The sequence below is a fragment of the Centroberyx gerrardi genome, chromosome 14 (assembly GCF_048128805.1).
Source record: "Centroberyx gerrardi isolate f3 chromosome 14, fCenGer3.hap1.cur.20231027, whole genome shotgun sequence".
NCBI classification, from domain to species: Eukaryota; Metazoa; Chordata; class Actinopteri; order Beryciformes; family Berycidae; genus Centroberyx; species Centroberyx gerrardi.
Window position 1 is genome coordinate 13,369,299 of NC_136010.1, and position 22,181 is coordinate 13,391,479.

A 22,181-nucleotide genomic window follows, 5' to 3' on the forward strand; every position below is an offset into this window, starting at 1 on the left:
GGTGAAGAGAGCCCAAAACATGTCAACCTGTGTAAACAAGCCCGAGCTTTGTGTGTGTGTGTGTGTGTGTGTGCGTGTGTGCGTGTACGTGTGCATTCGCACTGACCTGGTCCATGGAGGGCCGATGGTTGGCGTGGGGCGGCCCTCTCGGCAGGCTGCGGTGATGCGTGTGCGCCGGGTGCGGGTGGTGAGGATGGTGAGGATGATGTTGAGGGTGGAGGTGATCTTCCTCGTAGTTATCCGCTATCAGCTTCATTCTGCTCTGAGTCTGAAAAAAAACAGTAATAAATAAGAATATTTATAACCAATAATTATAACACGCGTACACTATGGCCATTTATTTCCCAACACTGTTTATTTGCTTCCCGAAAATACTCCCAGGGTCCAAAACTCGGAGGGTTCACAGAGGTTTAAAATGATTAGGCAGAGGGATTCTTGGATGGGGGGAATGCATGTTGAAAGCCGCCAAAGATTAAAAAAACGGTGCCGCTAACGATTCCTGACAGGTCATAAATTGAGTGAGTCGGAGTGCCTAATGAAAATATCGTAAGTCTGTCAGATGTCATCCATATTGCAGATTAACATTTAATTGGATTAGACCAATCCTGTTCTAGAGAGAACAGTTAGTGAGTGTTTGTTTCACGTAGCCCGAGGCTGGAGGCGTTCTGGCCGGGTGAGGCACACTCATTTTAGACGTCATTGATTAAAATTACACTCAAATATGCATCTTTCTGTGCGGCTGTACGTGTGTGTGTAAGAGTATGTGTCTCTGTTGTGTGTGTGTGTGCGCGTCTGTGTATCTGTGCGAGTGTTTGTGGAAGAAGCTGTCATACTGCCAACATCATTGCTTTGGAGAGAGATAACAGCCTAGGCCGGCTAACATTAACAATCAGCCATATTCCAGTGAAGCCAGCTGTCTGGGAGATAGACAGAGACAGAGTGGGTGCAGACATATTGACAAGCTCAGCTTATTCCCCAAGCTGCAGATGCTTCCCCGGGGCGTACATGGCTAGATGAGAGAGGGGGGGGGGGGGGCGGGTGGGACTGTGTATGGGATGAGGATGATTCGAAGGAAAGATATCCACACATCTCTCATCCAAAATGTTGCGGCTTCTCTTGTTTAAATGAGAGACAGCCATGGCAGGAAGAGAGAAAAAACCTGAGTCAGCTGTCAGGATAAGAGGGGGACCATGTTACAGTAGACAGCGGCCTGGAGACATCACCGCTCAGATGAGCTGCTGAGATAAGGAGCCGAGGCCTAATCACTGAGGAAACGAGTCAGTCAGGATCACAGGAGAGGATGTGGTTGGCATTAAGGAGGCTAACAATTAGTTTCAACTGGAGAGGAGCTACTTAGATAAGGCGAGAACACTGACACCACGGAGAGAGGGAAAGACAGAGACAGAGATAAAGACGGAGAGTGAGGGATGGAGGAGGGGTCAGACGGAGACCAGACCAGTGGTTAGAGCAGTGAACAACAGAGATAAAGGCTAGGTTGAGGTGTACGGCCCTCCATGACCTGAGGTGTTGACACTAGCAGGTGTGACTGGGTGGGGTTGGCCGCAACGCAACACTTATAAAGCTGACACCTGTCTTTATTGAGGCTTGGACAATTACTAACCCATACCATACAGCCAAGGTAACTGCTGTACTACTGTACTGTAAATGCACAATGCTAGATGAAGCCTTCATATTGTTTTTTATTCTTATGGAGAAAAATTCGCAAAACTAATTTGTGGCCAAGGGTCAAATAGGCTAATATGTGTTTAGTCCTTGCTGTTAATCTAATAAGAACCATATTACGTGTTCTTGTTGATCTAATCACAACCATATTTGGTAGCATAAGAGGCCAAAACTCATTGTGTGTTTGTATTTGTGTGTGTGTGTGTGTGTATGTGTGTGCGCGTGTTTGGATATTTAATGACCTGAGCCACAAACACAAATGAATGAAGTGATGAATGGCTTCTGGAAGAGTCCGACTGTGTGGTCAGGACAGCCCACATGTGGTCATCCAGTTTATTCATAACAGGCACACACACACACACACACACACTCACTCTCTCTTCTTGTAACCATATTCCCATGTGTGTGTACGTGTGATTGTATGTATGAGTGCGTGTGCATCTGTGCGTGAGTGTGCACACATGAAATGTCTGTGTGGTGGAATGTGTGTGTAATTAGTGTTAATTAGTGGCTGTGCAGAGTAAACAGCTTGGTAATGGCCTCCAGGCCTGCCTGTGGATCAGGCAGCCTGGACCAGACACAGGTGGCACTGCTGGGGGAGAGGAAGGAGGAGGGGAGAGGAGAGGAGAGGAGAGGAGAGGAGAGGAGAGGAGAGGAGAGGAGAGGAGAGGAGAGGAGAGGAGAGGAGAGGCTGCCTCGTTACTGACATCTCTAACCGTAACGCGCATGTACTGTATGAGTGTCTATGCATGTGTGTGCGTCCACATGTGTATCAAAGTGAAGCTGCTGGTGTAAACATGGCACTGATGATCCGGCCGCCGTGCTCACAGCTGCATCCCAAACCTCAGTCCAGGCCCTGTAAATCACAAGCCTGCCCTGATTACAGCAGGACTGTATTAACACATATGGACACAGGAGGCTGAGAAGAAAGGCCTTAAACAAACAAGCAGCTGCGGATAGGCCACACAAGGCATTTTCACACAACTTACATATTCCTTTAATCAAGTCTTTGTGTGTGTGTTTGTATGTCTCTGTGTGTGTGTACAATATTCCCATGCTATCCCAGTAAAATCATTGCAGTGTGTAACACAGTGACCTTGCTTTAAGCAGACAGATTGTTTTACATAAGCCTTCCTCACTGTGGCACACCTTTGAGAATTTAAAATCCATCTTTTCAGCATGGAGAGAGGATGACACAGAGAGAGAGAGAGAGAGAGAGAGAGAGAAAGAAAGAAAGAAAGAAAGAAAGAAAGAGAGACTGGTAATAGCACACCTCTGAGAATTCCAAATCCATCTTTTCTCGGCTTCAAAGCACCACTGACTTTTGGCCATCCATCACTAGGATGGGACCACTCCGAGAATTCCCACATGGAGACACATTTATTCTGACTCTCTCCTCAGGAAGTCTGAACACTACACTTTTCGTGTGTGTGTGTGTGTGTGCGTGCGCGCGCGTGTGTGTCTGTATCTTCGTGTGTGTTTGCGTGTGCTGAAGAAGGCCTGTGTCTCAGAGGGCAGCAAACTGTCTGAGAAAGGAAAAACTAAGTTTATCTTAGAGCGCCTGCTGTATGCACACACACACACACACATACCGCACACACATACGTGTGCGCGTGCACACACACACACACACACACACACACACTCAAGATCTTCCCAAAGTGGGATATGGGGAGGTCAGACAGGGCACTGCTATCTGTAAATCTATCTGCTGTCTCCAGATCAGCTTTCCCCTAGGAGACTCCGAGTCCCATAATTCTTTGGCATTTCCTGGTCAGTTTCCTTCCGCCATTGGACGTTGAGGACTTGTGGAAGGCAACCTACTCTGATATGTGTGTCAATGGGTCAAAAATACAGAGAGTGGGTGTGTGTCATATTGAACAACATAATCTCCAGAGAGCTCATTCTGTCGAATGGAGGGAACCCAAGTAGTGCAAGGACTCCCTGTAGTAGCTACTTTTGTTACAACCTCCATAACATTAATAGACTACAAAGCCCTACACTTTTACAATGGCCCTAGCACTAGCTGGCCCAAGCACTCCCTAGTACATGTTTGCACTTGGCACTTAGTGTTTACTTGCATGTGTGCCTAAACACTGTTTAAGAAACTGCATTTGTGTGTGAGAGAAAGAAGAGGAGAGAGAGAAAGTTTGTGTATGTTCAGAATGTACGAATGTATGATTGTGGGTGTGCATGTGTGTTTTCACGTTAGTGGGCTGTGTGTCCTCTCCCCTCCTCTCCTCTCCTCTCCTCTCCTCTCCTCTCCTCTCCTCTCCTCTCCTCTCATCTGTTCTCTTCTCCCCTATTCTCCTCTCTTCTCCTCTCCTGTGCTCCAGGCCCTGAGGGCACGTCGTTGCAATCAGAGCTCATCACATCATCAGGTGGACTGTAACTGCTGGTTACCCAACGGGAAAACATGACGCATCCAATGGCGATAAACAGATAATAGGCCTTCCTTGAAATTCCTCGAACTGAATTGCACCCCCTAGGAGCTGTTTACCGTTTACGAGACACGCACACACACATGCGTGCACAAATGTGTGCACACAAATACACACCCACCCATCGCATCTGTTGACTTTCAAATGCACTATGTTTCCCAGAAGCCCCTGTGACTCAAGAGGCCATATATGTGGACTCCCTGCTGTTAGCTCATTATCGTTAGCATTCATGTTAGCTCAGTCACTGATGTGGTCTGACCAGAACCTAATGGCCCACATACCTCAATCAGCCTCAGGTCATACTGTACTGTAGATGGGAAATGGGTCCGTGTGTGCGTAGGTGTGTGTGCATGGGTATGTACGTGATATGTCTGTGTGTGTCAGGGAGATGACAAACAGAAAAGATAGCTGGTGATTCACCAGTGATCTTTATACCAACTCAGGTCTGCTCTTATACTGCGTCTAATGGTTTTGATTGCAACAAGATTGGTGAGGGAATAGCTTTCCTCATGTGTTTATGTGCTCGGCTTTTGAAGCACAGCTTCTGGTTGACTGGCTTGGCTTATGATGACTGAACGCTGTACCTGCGGTTTGAGGCGGGGAAGTCTATTCTCTTTATTACCAGAAATTATTAACCTCTATCTGTTCCTGGTTTTAGAGTTCAAAAGTCTGCCCATGAGGCTGTTTTAATGCAGACAAGACTTCACCATCTGCAGCAGGTTTGCATTTGGAGCCTTGCTTTGATTCACAAAACCAGAAATCTGTCCTGAATGGCGACCGCAAGACCGCTCCATTTGGTTCATGCGCAGGCCAGTCAACCTTCAAGACCCTCGCAAGCGTTGTAAATTAAATTCAACATTTATATGCATGTATAAATAACTTGGTGGTAGTGTGTGGTGGGACTACCTGCTGTTTGAGCTGGTGCATGAGCCTGTCCTTCTCCCTCTTCAGAGCCATCACCTCCTCTTGGGCTTTCTTCCTCTTGGAGGAGGACAGCTCCAGCAGGGCGATGTTAGCATCCTTCTCACTGATGGCTGCCAGCAGAGCCTGCTGCCTGAGGGGGGGAGAGCGGGGAAGGTGCGAGGGGAGAAAAAAGAGGGTACAAAAGTTAGGAAGAATATCACTGTAACTGGGCGTCATACGTGATTAATATCAATTCTCCGAAGTAAAAAAAGAAAGACATCATAATATGAATAAACATGTTATAGTTAGATGAGCCGACAGGTGGGCTCTTGTACATATCGCTGTTGTCGTGTGAAAACCTTGTAACTCCACATTTTGGTGATTTTCAGGTTTTAACTTCAGTTGAAGGATTACATGCTCCTCTGTGGGTTGAGACAATTCTCCTACCTCTCGGGCTTATGAAACCCTTTCAAAACCCATTGGATAATGTCAAAAATGCATCGTCATCAAGCTAAAAACAAGGCTGTTTTTCTTAGTTCCTGAAAAGCTGACATTTTGGAGATACAAAGTTTTCACCCGACAGTGACGATATGCAAACATGCCACACAAACTGAGCCCCCCTCTCACTCATTCCAGAGCCCCTTAAACTCAGACAGAGATTCCACAGAGAAGAAGCAGACATCTTTGAAGTGGTCTGGTAAGTGCTGTATTAGTGGTACCTCAGCGTGACTCATGGGCATGTAATAGTGTAATGGAGCCTAATGGAGCAGGCTGAGGAGGATATGACATCTTTCCCCTGTCACCGCTGGTTACCACAGTGTGCGTATGTGTGTGCGTATGTGTGTGTGCGCGTGCTTGTGTATAGGAGGGGCAATTAATTACTGTATACAGGTGCAAAGGGAACATACCATTAAGCTTCATCATGCACACACACAGACGGACACACAAATGTACACACAACAACACAGGTCACATGAGAAAGTATTATGTGTGTGTGTGTGTGTGTGTGTGTGAGAGCCTGTGTCTGCATCTTTGGGGGGGTCGGACTGGTGATGACTATCCTCGTCGTCAAACAGGATGTCATAAATCCAGTGTGTGACAAACACACACATTCTATCCACCCACTCTTGTAAACTCAGAGACACAAACATATTCACATAGCTACCCAAACACACACACACACACACACCCACACCCACACACACACACACCTCCACCACTTTGGCTACTGCCCTCAGGCATACAATAAAAACATAAAAAAAGAGACAATGGACAAAAATACAAAGACAAAAACATGAACACACACATACACACACACACACACACACACACACACACACTCATTGATGTGTATGGTACCACTGTAGCTCACATTTTTCTATACTGCTGTATGGTCCTTTGTTTCTAGCTCTATTTTGTAGAAGTTCATCTGAGTGACCATCGCAGGAGTCTAGCGTGTAGACACTGCAGGTATTTTTAGTTGGGTAAACATGACGCAGCTGAACTCCAGACTCTTAAATTGCATTTGAAATTAGGAGGGCCTTAAAGGTGCATGGTAAGGTAACGCGTGGGTGTGTGTGAGGTGAGGGGCTAGAGGAAGAGGAGGAGGGAGGGTGCATTCAAAATACACTTTGTGCTCAATTAAAAATTGACCCGCATTGGAGTGTTTTCATTCCATGATTTAAGTCCCTGCAGAAATAACTCAATTGCGAAAATAAACAAACTGAACTCAGGATAAAGTCTTGCTGGCCTGGGACTCTGCATTTGGTGTTTTCAGTACAATTATCTGCGCGCCGCATCTGGATTCTCCCATTCAAGGCCATTAATAGGCCTCTGTGTGCATATGTGTGTATGTGTGTGTGTGTGTGTGTGTGTGTGTGTGTGCGTTCATGTTTCTTTGTGCACACACGTGTATGTGTGCTGACATGGATCGGAGCACCTAATCACACCATTAATCACAGAGCAGGACCGGCGTGACACATCTCGTCTCCCCACACCTCCACTGTTATTCCTTTTAACGCTCACTATAATGGGAACACACACACACACACACACACACACTCTCTCTCTCTCTCTCTCTCACACGCATATATTGGACCTGTACCAGAGCAAGTGCATTAGAGTGAAAGCAAGTGCATGGCTTATTCCGCATGACCCGGCCATACACAATACACAATAAAAAATCTCAATGGTAAGAAATTTTCCCCAAAGAAAATTCTCTACAGAAACTATCCGCAGGTCAAACAACATTGAGACTGATTATTCAATCCTAGACTCACACCACACAACTTTACAGCCATGGCCAAGGGAAACCTGATGATGAATATTGCATTTTAGAGTATGGCACAATGGGAATCCCAGTTCCATTACTTTATCTTTGGCTAGGTTAAATGGAGTGGAGGGGTGATGCAGAGAGTCGTATATGGGCATGGAATGCGGCACCATGTGTCCCTGTTCATAAACAGTGCGTCAGATTAACAGCCCTACCCAACTAGCAGGACGGCCATCTTTACATCACACTGCCAGACATGTAAACTACAACACGGGGCCGCGTCCCCATATACCCATTCCTTCCCTTGTCTCCTTCAGGATAAACTGCATACAACATAGCTTGGGGATTTTGTCTATTCGGGTCAGTACTTTACTGTAAATACACAGAGAGTAATAGTACACAAAGCTATTAGAGTGAATGATGCAGTAATTTGGGGGATTTAAATTGGGGAGGCAACATTTTTAGAATACTTGGACAATCTAAGTGTGTTTGATGCATTAAGTGCAGGTCCTATTTGGTGGAAGGAATGAATGGGGTTAAAGGTTAGGGGCACTAACCCCTCCCCAGTTTCAGTCTTAAAGGAGAGGTTTATCTTATCTGCGAACTCATCTGAAAAGGCCAAACAGAGATCCATCTCTTCCCGGCCACCTAGGAGTCGCCTCATAAAGGCACTCAGTTCCACTCCCATGCAGCAAACTACCGCTGCTGAATCAACTCATGAAAAAAATGGCTTTGCTTGTTGGTCTAAATATATAGAATTTGAGTTTGATTCATAATGCTAAAATTTGTAATAACAATGTGATACTTTGATTACAGATAATAGAGCGGCACTACTGGAGCTGGAAGGGATTCAGTGTGTTGCTCAAGGACACTTCAGCAGGGCAGATGCTCGCCAACATGTTGCTCGAACCCAAGTCCTCCAGTTGAGGGACAGATGATCGGCTTACTACACCATCCTGCTGCCCAATTACAGAAAAACAACACACAAAACCCATGCAGAACATCTAGGACACTAAACATCTGTAGACCATGCAGCGTTTTCACAATTACGTTGTATTTTTACGACCAAAGCGAATGCTGCCGTCTCTGACTGAATGACATGGCTGTCACATCCTTCTCATCAGCATTCTCTGGTACAGGTACAGGCTTCACAACTGAAAATTAATGGTTGACCCTGGAATGGTTTAAGCCAGACTGAATTACCCTCTGAACCAAAATGGCTGCCGTGCTTCAGTGCAAGCTAAATCACTTCCAGTCGCTTAATTAAAACAGCAGATTACAGCTCTGTCTCTGTGGGTGCTCCCAGAGTGGTACTGGAGCACTCCGAGTGCTGAGAAATGTCTTCCTAAAACAATAAAAAGGGGCATTATTGTGATTAGGCAGCCTGTAAACTTTGTCTCCCACATCCTCAATCAGTGCTTGTGTGTGTGTGTGTTTGTGTGTGTGTGTGTGTGTGTGTGTGTGTGTGTGTGCTGATCAGTATGTTTAACAGTCTTTGGATCTGAATCACACTGGAGTATTTAATCACAGCTAATTTGAGTGTCCATTTGGCCTTCGATGTAGAACGCACTAGCAATGTACATGAATCTACCAGACAGGGTTCATCTATCAGGGAGAAGGAACACACACATGTGCACTCACGCACACACACACACGCACACACACACGCACTCAAAGACAAATGCTTGCGCTGTATCTGCTGGCTGATCTTGAGCGGGTGAACCCTCTCTCTTTCCTCCCCTCTTGTCTCACTCCCTGCTTAACTTAGACTTGGCGTCTCCTGGACAAACAAAGGATTATCTTCATTTCCTGTCAGATTGAAAGAGTGACAATGCAGAGGTTTTTCATGAGAAACTCGTGATCAGTCTTCATAAAAGTCAGACCTCATGCACTAAAAAGGCATAAGGCACTCCAATAAAAGAAGAAATAAATCCCTTTCCTCGACCTCTGGTGTCAAAAATCTCATCTACTGTAGATGTTCCATGTTCATAGTATTTTGGCTGAGAGGAATGAACTGACATAAAATAATTATGCATATATGCACATTTCACATGCCACATATTTAGATGTTAGTTTCAAGATTGTGAGAAAGGGTGTAAGGCCCTCTGCAGCACAGCATACGGTGGACTGACGTCTTATTTATAAGGGGTGAAATTCTCGGCTCCACTAAAACATGTGATTCCAATTGAACCTTCATGGTCCCTGGGACAGATTGAGACATTAGGAGCTGCAGAGGTGGGAGATGGATGGCGAAAGTACATGACCATGAGACGAGGGGTGAGAGGGAGCAGGAGGGGGAGGGGGGGGAGGAGAGAGGGGTCAGAGGAGAAGAGACACAGAGAGAGAGAGAGAGAGAGAGAGAGAAAGGAAGAAGAGAGGGTGAGGAGAAGCGAGGAACAAGGGGATAATTCAGGCTAAAAGGATGAGGAATGAGGAGGGAAGACTTTGATGAAGACATCGTAGAGGCGGGGCTGCTGTCGGAGGGCTGTGATGTCACAGCCTAGGGCAGATGGGAGACACTGTGGCAAATCAGACAGATTTCTGGGCGGCAAGGGGGTTAAGTCAGGGTCAAGAGCGTGCATAAACACACACGCATACATTTGCACATTCGAGGAGAGAGGATGTTAAGGGAGGAATAGCTGTTAGGGAGGAGAGAAAGCACAAAGCAGCAAATGGGTCAAGAAGGGGAAGAAAAAAAAGGAAGGAAAAAAAGATGGCAAGAGATGAAGGTACTAGAGGAGGGAGAAGTATGTGTTTGACAAGAGTGACCACCACCTGTGCCGAACGGGACAGAAAAGAGGGAAGGGAAGGGGAGGAGGAGGGGAAGGAAGGAGCGAAGGTAAAGATTTAAGAGTCCCAGCCTACCCTAAATCAGCTCAGCGCACTCCATGTTGTTATTCCTAGGCGTCACGGTTGAGGGATATGTGTTTATAATTTGTGTTATGACTTACTTGAAATTATGAGTGTGGAGAGTCAGTGGGACAGAAACAGATGCGTCCGTGTGATGCCCAGGGGAACCATCAATACTGTCTGCCCTAGAGTGGTGTGTGTGTGTGTGTGTGTGTAGGTGTGTGTGCGTGCGCGACTTTGCCTGCCTGTGCGCACGTACTTTCATGTCCGTGATGTATAGCGTTCGCAGGAACATGGGGAGCCCACTAATATTGGTTCCCAGAACATCCATTATGAGTTCTTCTAGTTTGTGATCATGCCTTTTCACCACTTAACTGTCCGGCTCTGCAGAAACATTCCATGGGCACTTTATGGCCGCTCCTTGATTGTGAGTGTGTGGAGGTGCAGCGCAGGCCTGGGGCCCCTGGCTGAGCGGTACTAGAGGCCTGTGGTGAGAGCAAGCAGAGGACATGAGAATGGGGCATGGCTGAGTGACACTTTTATTTACGGCCTTGGAACACACGGTGTTATTTACAACTGAGGAGGTAGGGAAAATGTCTATTTCCAACATAAAACACACGCTCTGACCTCGTGCTTCATTTGGTAAGCTTACAGCAAGGCCAGCCGAGATGGTAAATCTCAGCGTTTCAAACCTAAACATGGGTTGAACAAGCGTTTATGAGTTAAAAGTCGTCACTGAGTTATGCCTACCCTAGATGAGGTTAGCTACATGCTTACCTTTCAACTCACAAGCTAAACCTGCTGACTATCCACTTCCTACTCCATATCCTCGCCTGGGTTTAATCTATCACTTGCCTTAAGCTAGAAGTGAGTATTTAGCCATACACACCATAGATAAAGTTGCTTTGGCGAGCCTGTCTTGTTTAGAAACGCTACCATGCATCTCTGTCAACTCTATTCTTCTTCTTGAGCACCTTTTCATTAGACATTAAGTGCAAATTCCCAATTCTTCACGCAAGAATGTTAAACTTTACATGCTAACCTTGAGCTGTGCTCCCTAAGAAAAATCCATGACAGCAGATGGCTCTCCCAGAACTGGGCCAGGTTGTGTGTGTTTTCACTCCGCTAATAAAATATACAACCCACTTACTCTGCTCACCCCCACTCCCACACTAGTGCTCCGACCGGTGGGGGGGGGGGGGCAGAGAGAGAGAGGTCTAATTGAAAGAGTATGTATCAGTTTTACAGCAACAAGAGGGAAAAATACGAGGGGACAAAAATCAACAAATCTGCCAAAACTAGCCAAATGTTTAGAGTGGGAGCAGGGACGAGGAGAGATGGCTGACTGCTCCCAGAGATGAGCAGGAACAGACGGTCACTGCTGCATTCCAACAGAGAGAGAGAGAGAGAGAGAGAAAGAGAGAGAGAGAGAGAGAGAGAGGGAGAGAGGGAGGGAGAGAGAGAGAGAGAGAGAGAGAGAGAGAGAGACACAGAGGGAGACAGGAGAGAAAGAGACCAGGTGGCTTTGTGTGTGTGTGTGTGTGTGTGGCACAGGCTCTTTGCCAGAAAACTATTCTCTAACAAACTACCACTGTCTGGTCAAGGCAAATATCTAAGAGACACAAGTGTGTCATTTAAATACATTCACACACACACACACACACACACACACACACACACACACACACACACACACACACACACACACACACACACACACATCCATCGCTCAGGCTGCCTACAGGCTTTGACAGATGCAGTCTTGGGGGGCTACTTGGCCCCTCTCCTCTCACATCCAATCCCATTGCATCACCTTCCAAGGATCAGCAAGGGGTCGGGTGGATTCCTGTTGTTGTAAAAACAGGATAGATAAATAAACAGGACGGAGTGGGATGTCAGTGATGATGGTGATGTCACCGGCAGCTTTTTCCCATTTGGTTAACCTTGGGTGTCTCCATATATGCCCATGTGTGCTTTTGTGCATGTGTGGGCGTAGTCAAAAACACAGTATACACTACCAGTGAAAAGTTTGGACACACGCATTTTTCTTTATTTTTACTATTTTTCACATTTTAGAATAATACTAAAGACATCAAAACTATGAAATGATGGAAAGGCAAAGGCTTTGGAAAGAAATTCATACATAAGCATCAACTTCACTATTTATACTTGTCTAAAAAACAAATTTCAAGCATTTAAGCATAAGCTTTTAGATCAAAATGGCTTTAAGATGATGAAAAACATGGTACATTCTATCAGGTGTGTCCAAACTTTTGACTGGTAGTGTATATCAGATTAGTCAACTCCACTGCCAATCTGGCTCAAGGCCCACCTACCCGGCCTCAACCAATAGGGCGAGCTCTGACCCTGAACCTCCAGAGACCCTCCCAGTAACCGAGCAGCGTTTTCCATTCTCTTAAAGGGGAGGTTTGTTCTCCGTCTTCGTCGTCGCTCAGCTGACTGACAGGCTCTCCCCGAGGCACAGGAAACAAGACAGGGGGCTGTACTGTACCACACACATGTAGGGGTCCCCCGCCACGCACACACACACACACATGCACAGACCCACGCACACACACACACACACACACACATACAGCAGCTGGGTTGTTTAAAGCTCCCTGTCATCTGAGAGAGAGGTGAGGGTCACAGTTTGAGTAACACTGCTCTAGTCACACTACTGTAAGAACACACACACACACACACACACACACACACACATACAGACAGCGATGGAGAGAGAGAGAGAGAGAAACATACACACATATGCATAGTGTTAAGAAAGAGCAGTAAGGCCTCAGTATAAACATCGGTGAGTTATGTCCCTCTCCTCTCTGTGTCTGATCCAAGCAGAGCGCTGTCCCCCCCACCCCCCCCCCACCCCCTCCCCGTCTGCACATCAAAAGATCAACACAGTATGTGTCAGCAGTATAGAGTGTCTCCTGCTTAATCCCCACGATATAAAATCAAAATTAGATGACAATACAAATAAGAGCATGTTGAGCCAACTGCCACAATACAAACGCTATTGACTTCATGCTCTGGACAACCTCATGCTGCACACACACTTTTGGATGAAAAGAGTATCTTCTTTGTGTCCTCTCCCTTCCTAACTCCACATCTGTACTCTATCACTTTTGTTTCTCTGTTTCTTTGTTTCTCTTTCCCTTTCTGAGTGAGTTCACATCAGTACGTTTTATTGGTATGATAAGATCATCGTTAGATCGCCAAAAGATAACTGTCAAAGACGATACATCTCAAATTAGACTAAACAAACAAGCAAGCATGTGCGTACAAATTACAAATTCTCTCTCTCTCTCTCTCCCTCTCTCTCTCTCTGTCCTAGGTGGGTGGAGCTAAGGCCTGCGCTCTAAATTGTCAGTAATGTAAACTGTAAATACCAGGAGGACACCTTCTGCGTTGCGTCATCTCAAATGGAGGTTGTCCTTAGTGCCTCGTGAGTTCCACAGTGTTAAAATAACTCAGACAGAAGATCATCAAAGGGTCTGAGAGAGGAAGACATCACCACAATCTGCTCTCTCTCTCTCTCTCTCCATCCCCATTCCATCCCTCCCTCTCTCCTCCCTTTCTTTTGCTAATCAAAGAGAGGAGCCACTCACCGGAGGAGAGAATGGCATCACCTCCGCCTTGGACTTGGACCTCTCTCTCATTCGCCTTCTCTCTCCCTCTATCATTCTCTATTTGGCTCCGTCGTGCCCTGTACTCACTCCAGAGTGGGGCTAAATATTAAGTTCAAGGAGGTTATGCAAACACGTTGAAACAGCCATCCTTGGCCTAAGTATTACCCTGAACCCTTCAATTACCCGCCTTGCTTTCCTCTCTTCCCATTCCTCCTGCCTTTCCTGTCCTCCGTACGTTTTCTCTCTCTCCGGTCATCTAACTGGAGTCTGGAAATACAGCGCACACTCATGATGTGGGGCCAAAAAGCCTTAAAATATCAGGGGCAAAGAGTACAACAGAGTGGCGCGCTACAACACACACACACATACACACATACGCACACCCAAAATACACACATACGCACAAACTGATGAAAGACGGGTCCAGAAAAGCAGTGGGAGCGAGTACCCCTGGTGTATTTTCTCTGTGTTCCAAATGTAGGGCCTGGCGGTGGACCACAGCTGAACCACAGCCGACATGCGGTGGAGTGGGAGGCCACCACACTCACTTCCCTTAAAGGAGCCATAGACACACACACACACACACACAGGCGCTCACAGAAACACACACACACATACACGTTCAAACACACATATATACACATACACACATTCAGCAATTTCCTGGATAGCATTGTCATGACGACGGGAGTCCATGTTTAAAAAGTGGTTTGAGGTGAAGGGACAGCTCTGTATGGGCTGTTTCCCACAATGCTTTGCCAGACAATTACACAACCCAATTAATGTGGTTACTACAGTACAGTTAGCGTTTTACTCCGTGCAAGTGAGTGTGTGCGTGTGTGTGTGTGTGAGTGTGTGTGTGTGTGTGTGTGTGTGAGATGTGTGTAAGCTCCTTTGGCCTGTATTGCTCTCAGAATTATAGCTTTCCTTGGAGCTTGGACCGGTCGATTTCCCGTCAGTGTGTAAAGGACGTGCAAGGTCACACTAACATTCACCCCACACTCCATCAGCCAATCATGGTTATTTCCATTCACAGTCACACAAGCCCCACTATTATAAACACTGGATCGCCAAAGAACTACAATACCCACAATGTATTCTGTATCTCCCCAGCAGAAAACCCCCAGCTTTTTGGTTTTAAAGTGCAACCTGACCCATGGTTGAAGCTCATGAGACACGTTACATATTTTTAATATATATTTTTTTTAAATAGTAAAATTCATTATGATATACAGGTACATTCCTAAATAACATGTATAGTGAGATACAGAGAAGAGCATAGAAAAACCTTCTAAAGGTCATTCTAAAGATTCTTTCACACACTGTATTGCACTCGCATGTACACACACACACACACACAGTTGCACGCACACAAGCTCAAGCACACACATACAAACACACACACACACACACACACACGCACACACATACAGTACAAACAGGCCATACGACAGTGGCAGAGTGTCCGTCCGACCACAGAGGCCTACTCTGAACAATTGCTTTCTTTGTGTGTTCTAGTGTTTGTATTCACTGAGCTTCCCCCCCCCCAACACACACACACACACACACACACACACACACACACACATCCATCTGCTAATAATTAGCAATCTTCTGATTCCAACCTCTGCTAATAGTTTTATTTTAATGAAGGATGGTTTAAAAAAAAAAATTATAAAGTTTGAAATATGCTGCTTTGTGTGGAAGCAGTGGGAACCGCATGTTTTCTTTACAGTCTGCCACACAAACACACTCTGACCGCATACTAACTCACATACACTTCATTAGTTCAGCTTTAAACATGGCAGAGGAAAAAAATAGATTCAAAACAAGAAATCACAAGGAGATGAGAGAGAGAGACGGGGATGGAGACAGACACACAGACAGATAGACAGACACACAAACACACACACACACACACACACACACACACAGAGGGCTAGGTGAGGGTGCTGATTAGAGGCGTTGTAGCCAGGTCTGGACAGGTCTGCTGTATATTTAGACAGATCAGTGGGGATCAGGGGATCAAAGAGTAACATGATTACTACCTGGCCTTCTGATAAAAAACCTCACTATTATCTCCCTGTCAATACACACAGGAATACACGTATGAAAGTACACACACACAGCTGAGCACATACACACACTTACAGATTCATAGGGCACACTTATAATCATGTGTCCCGGCACAAACACTCCAAGACACACAGGTAGACAGACACACATAACAAACGCACACATGCACACGCACGTACCCGTACACAGGCACACACTCACGCATTCTCGCGCACACACACAGACAGACATATACACACACACACCGCTCTGTAATCTGGGTAATTTGTACGTTGAAGCTAGTGTAGACAGATCATGCCTTAGGTAGATTGAGCCTGCTGTATCAGTGTATATGCTGTTTTTTTTGTCAGCTGGTGTGTATTCCCAATAGAGACATACCCCTTCTTATAAAGTATAGTTGTTGTGAATGAGTGCGTGTGAGCAAGACCCATTGAAACCACTTACACTCTTGTCATAATGCCACTTTTTGTTGTGTGTAAGGCTGAGTGTGCGCATGTGTGCATTTTATGAGCGTACGAAAATGGAAGCTGCAAGTATATGGACAAACGTGCGCATACACGTGCACGCGAGCATAACACATGACGCAGCAAAAGTGTGTGTGCCTTGTAATCACTGCAGCTATGAGCACAATAGCTGTTTGACCCATGAGGTTCTTGCCTCGGGTTTTCCTACTGGACTGAGCACGGCTCGCTTTAGTCATTGTTATGTCTACAGTCTGCTATTTTTCACTCACACAAACAAGCATAAGCACTATAAACTGATTCACACACAATACGCACACACAAACACACACACACACCACGCCGAACAGGGATAAGTGCTCAGGCGACCCTCCCACACACCTGTGCATGGATTCCAGCGTACGTCTGGTTTTTAATAAAGAGACCAGTGGTAGTGCGCAGTCAGATGCTGCTGACAGACCCACAGATCCTCAGATAGATAACACACACACACACACACACATACACACACACACACACACACAGCCAAGTCAGCTCCCTCTGCAGATTACATCACAGTTATTATAACAATGCCTTCCACTCAGTCCTCTCCCTGGCTATGGTTACATGCAGGAGTGTGTACGTGTGTGTGTGTGTGTGTGTGTGTGTGTGTGTGTGTATGTGTATGTGTGTGAGAGACAGATTTATTTCTTTTTCTAACATTTCACTCTAAAATGATCATTCTGTGGTCACAGGAATATTGTAAGAGCGCTGACCTTTGTACTACTTACTATTAGCTACTTGTAATTTAAGCTTATTCTACTATTGCTCTGATTATAAGTCAGGCTGATTAATTGATAGTGTCAGCTAAATGTAAAATATAAAAAAATGCAAAATGGGGGTTTTGTGTCTGTGTGTGTATGTGTAGAGGAGGGGGAGGGTTTGGTTTGTGTGTGCATGCCCCTCTGTGCGTGTGTGTGTGTGTGTGTGTGTGTGTATGGTGTGACTCGGCAGTAAAGAGTGTTACGATGTGTTGTTCTGTGTTAAGACGCGGATGCGCCTTGTTGACTTTGCGTGTTATTTGGAAACAAATACGCACCACTGACGTTGGAGAGGTGTGGGCGCGAGTGGGATCATTAGCTAAATGAGTTCCTCATGTACCCTCATTCTCACACTTTCACACACACACACACACACACACACACACACACACACACACACACACACACACACACAAAAGTACAGTATTGCACATAGTTGAGCATTCCAAACACACAAGCACACAAACACTATAAATTGATTCACATAGAATACACACACACACATACACACACACACATACATATATACACACACTATGATGCCACCTCACAGGCAATAAATGTAACCTCCTGTGGAGTTTATGAGTTATACAGTACACAGTCTAAAATACACACACCACCACTTACAAACACCCATAATGACTACATGCGTATCTTACAGTATATGCAGGTGCTAGATTCACAACACACACACCTGGCTGTGTTATGACATGCCAAATCTCACATCTCAATGTGCTATATCAGCGTAGCATTTTTTTTTTTTTTTTTACTGCATTTTCACTGATGGCATAGTCTATCAAGGATAGACAAATATTTGATGAGTTACATTCCAAAAAGCTACATTTCAATTTAATAATAAATCTACAATGTAAATCTACCTGCACATTGTCAAGTCAAGCCTTAAGTGCATCATTCAAAGTTTCTATGGAGGATCCAGTCTTTGAAAGTAAATCATTTTGTCAACCAAGAGCTTAGCTACAGTACTATCCTTTGAAAAAAATATTGTTTTCATTCTGTGGCATCAATTATTTTGTTTCACATTTTTCAAATAGTGGATATCTTATTATGAAATGAAACTCTTCATTTCATGATCCAGTCCAAACCATTGAAAATGGTCAAATGTCTGGATGCCAATGGCAAAGCCTACAAGTTACTATATATTGCATATATCATATAGTAGTTGGTTTGTTTTTTACCATACATTAGTTTTCAATATACTTTCATATGGTACATATTTCTTTATATTTTCCAGCATGTTCTACTGCTGTTATTTGGCACAACCTGCACATATGTTGTAAATTCATATAATTTTCATATTTATTATTCATATATTTTTACATAATATATTATTTTGTTGAAATTGCTGATTGTGCAATGTGTAATACGCCTCATTTGCTTATTCGTATTATGTCCTATTTCACTTTGCTGTATCCTATTATCTGCTGCTGCATGGGGATTATTAAGGTTTCATGTAATAATCTAATTTAAAGTTACAAAACCTTTTGTTCCAATTCTTGAAAAAGTGACTATTGAAGATACAATATATTTTCCCAAGATCTTCACAATGAACTGACAAGAAATCATAAACATACATAGATACAGTAGATACTACCATATCATATCACCTCTTCTATACAGTAACATCGCACTACTGACCTATATAAGTCTTCCCTTTCCCTTTAAGCACTACATTACAGTGAATCTTATTAGATTGTAAAAACACAGTCCTGGACCTGTTCTGACCCCTAGGCTATGGTGTGTGCATGTGTTTATGAGCGCGTGTGCGTGTGCGTGTGCATGTGCGTGTGTGTGTGTGTGTGTTGTTGTCAATATTGTGAACACGGTGTCTGGTTCAGAGCTGCTAGATCTCTTGCCATTGTTAAATGCGACAGACAGCATGCAGGGGTGTGTGTGTGTTTCAGTGTCTTTGAAAGAAATAATAATACTGACAGAGACAGAAAGTGAGGAGGAGACCACCTCAGAGCAAAAGAAAATTCTAAATAGACAAAGTAGAGAAGAGTACACATACACACACACACACACACAAACACACACACATGCATACAAACATTTCACATAAAAAATCTGGCTGTCACAGAACAGCAACTTTAAAAGGGGGTGAAGACCATGCGAGGAATACAGGGTAGCAAGAAAGAAAGAAATATTTATCAGTCTTTTATCTGCAGTCATGCAGTCAGACATACCAGGAAGCTGCTTAGAGGTGAGGGAGACACTGGCACGAAACACACTGTGATTGACATGTCAGGACGTCTGCAGAGTGCCGTGCGTGCGCATATGTGTGTGCATGTGTGTGTATTTGTGTTTGTGTGAATGCATTCCTGCACATATAACCTGCACATCTCTGTGTGCACGTGTTGATGCATGTGTGTGTGTGTGTGTGTTTATTTTGGATTAGGCTTGGCACAAGACCATTGCTCCCTAAGTGACATGTCAGGACACTGATGTCAGGAAACTGAGACACTCTGAGTCTGACAAACAAGCCATGCCAGGAGGAGGATCTAAACAATGTGCCGCAATTGCTTTATTACTCACTGTTTGTCCTGGGTGTCATGTTACTAAAGTCTTCCCCACCATAAAAGCATTTTCTATGGTCGAGCAGTGTGTGTGTGCGTGTGTGTGTGTGTGTGTGTGTGTGTGTGTTTGCTCTGGCAGAGGCTCCCCTGTGACTGGTTATATTGGACGTGCTCAAACAAAGCCAAACACACAACAGGAGCCGCAAGCAATTAGGGCCTGCCATAGTGCATAACTCCTCTCTGAACACCCTCTGTTCCTCTCTCTCTCCCTCTCTCTCTCTGTCTCTCTCTTCTTCCCCCTCTCCATCCATCAGTCTCCCTCTCTTTCTCCCCTACCACACATTTCAGTGATTATGCCACCCCGTGCCCCCCCACCCCCACCCCCAGACACATACACACATCAACCTCAGCCCCGTTTGCGTGCTCTCCCTCTCAGTGTTGGCGCCCTGTGTGGCATCAGCAGCAGTATTACTGTTTGTGTGTATGTCATCTTCAGTATTACATGTTAACCTCAGCGGGCAGAACATCGCTGACTGGCAGGAGAACGCCTGTAATGCTAGCAGGCAGTCTAATCCACAGGATTAATACACATTAGGGTAGTTTAGCGGAGCGCTGGGTGGGCCCTGTATCTCAGTTTCACCTCGTCATTGGGACAAATTTCTCTCTGTCTCTCCCTCTGTCTGTCTGCACATTATGTCTGTACGCCCGCTCGCCCGCCTGCCTGTCTTTTCTATCTGTTTGCCTGACTGACTGTGTGAGAAGTTTAAAACATTACTCGCTACACTTTTACTGCTGCTCGGTTCTTAACTCACTCCTACACAACAGATGATGAAGACATCTTCTCGTGGCAGAGCAGGGCCAGCAGTGGTGATTGATGGACAGCCAGTTTGAATGGGATCTCCTATAGCCCTCATACGCTCTCACACTCTTCGACTTTGACAGTGCAGAGGATGATATCTTACTGCCTGTGGCTTGGAGAGCAGAAATGGGGAATTTCTGTTTCAAATCAATGTAAGAAAAAAGGGGGCGAACGCAATCTGGGTCAATCTCTCTCTCTCTCTGTTTCTGTGTCTCTCTGAGCTTTTGTCACTAAGCACCTCATAAGAGAGAAGTCTCTTTTTGCAAACATGGAGGGAGAAGAGGAAGGAGGGCGGGAGCAGTGTTGCAGCGGTAGAGGGGTGGGTTTGGGGGGGGTGCATGTCTGTACCAGTTGTGTACCAATAAAGCTAATGATTCCCATCTGGCCAGCGAGCTGATTCCTGCATTCCTGCTTTTTCATGTCACTAAGTTACCAGGCCATTACTCCAGCTCAGTCTGTGTGCCACTTTTTTTTTTTTTTACCAGACCATTACTTTAAGCCTGAAACCCAGTTGGAATGAATGAAATGCAGAATGCAGTCAGATGATATTGATAAAGCCAAAAGTTTGTATGTGTGTGTGTGTGTGTGTCTGCGTGCATGCATGCATTTCTATGTGCATAATATTTGTGTGTGTATGTATGTGCACAAATGTGTTTGCATATGTGTGCGCGCACAAATATACACATGCAAGCATATGTGTTTGTTTTGGACAGTAAGAGAACTAGGAATAATGCCAGAGAAACAGCCCTTTTTGCATACTTACACCATGCACGACCCTGTGTGTGTGTGTGTGTGTGTGTGTGTGCGTGTGTGTGCCAGCACCAAAATGCACAGCGATTTATTTTTGTGTCTGCAGCATGCTCTCCCGTCCGTATGTCAGGGGACTGCATACCTCTGTATGTTTGTCCTATGTGTGTAAACCTTTTGTAGTGGGCTAGCGTAGCTCTCCTGTTACACACACACATGTTCTTTATGGGCTGGCTAATGGAGCTGAGCTCTTCCTGCCTCTGTGATGTGGTTTACTGTTGTTTGATGTGCCCAGGAATCCTGCATAGGAGAGCACCCCGAGCCGATCTTATCACATAAAAGCCCTCGCAATGGAAGAAGACACTCCACTCTCCTCTTTAACTTAATAGAGATCTGTGTCTGTGTGTGTGTGTGTGTGTGTGTGTGGGTGTGTGTGGGTGTGTATGCGTGTGCACCCTTTCTCTAATTCAATCGGGTGTGTAACCCAGGGCCAAACACACACATTTGAGTTCAATGAATTCTGAACTCAGAGACCTATGTCTAGAATGGACCAGAGACATGTCAGATATGTAAGAGTACCGTTACCGTGTGTGTGTGTGTGTGTGTGTGTGTGTCTATGCACTTGAGTGTGTGTGTGTGATAGAGAAAGAACGAGACAGAGAGAACAAACAGGGATTTTTCCTTTTGCGATTTCCTCTTTGATTTCACATTGCTGTCATGCCATGTGTGACGACTCTGTGTGTGTGTGTGTGTGTGTGTGTGTGTGTGTGTGCGTGTATGTATGTTTGAGAGGCGATGATTAGTGCCCACACCCTATATCTGCTCATCTTCAGTCAGAGTGTTTAATTAAGCATAAATACAGACAGAAATGCGAGGAAACACTCAACCGCAGCCTCCCCAACAGCAGAAACATC

At 45.2% G+C, this 22,181-nt stretch overlaps 1 protein-coding gene across 1 annotated transcript in view; it reads right to left on the minus strand.

The window, feature by feature from the left end:
• The window catches only part of LOC139928489 (ERC protein 2), a 150,301-nt gene that overhangs the window by 37,143 nt on the left and 90,977 nt on the right, over positions 1-22,181 (minus strand). Inside the window, exons 16-17 of the mRNA XM_071921060.2 lie at positions 5,031-5,178; positions 107-268 (exon numbers count right to left, since the gene is read on the minus strand). Coding sequence (XP_071777161.1) covers positions 107-268; positions 5,031-5,178 — 310 coding nt within the window. The remainder of the gene's footprint in view (positions 1-106; positions 269-5,030; positions 5,179-22,181) is intronic.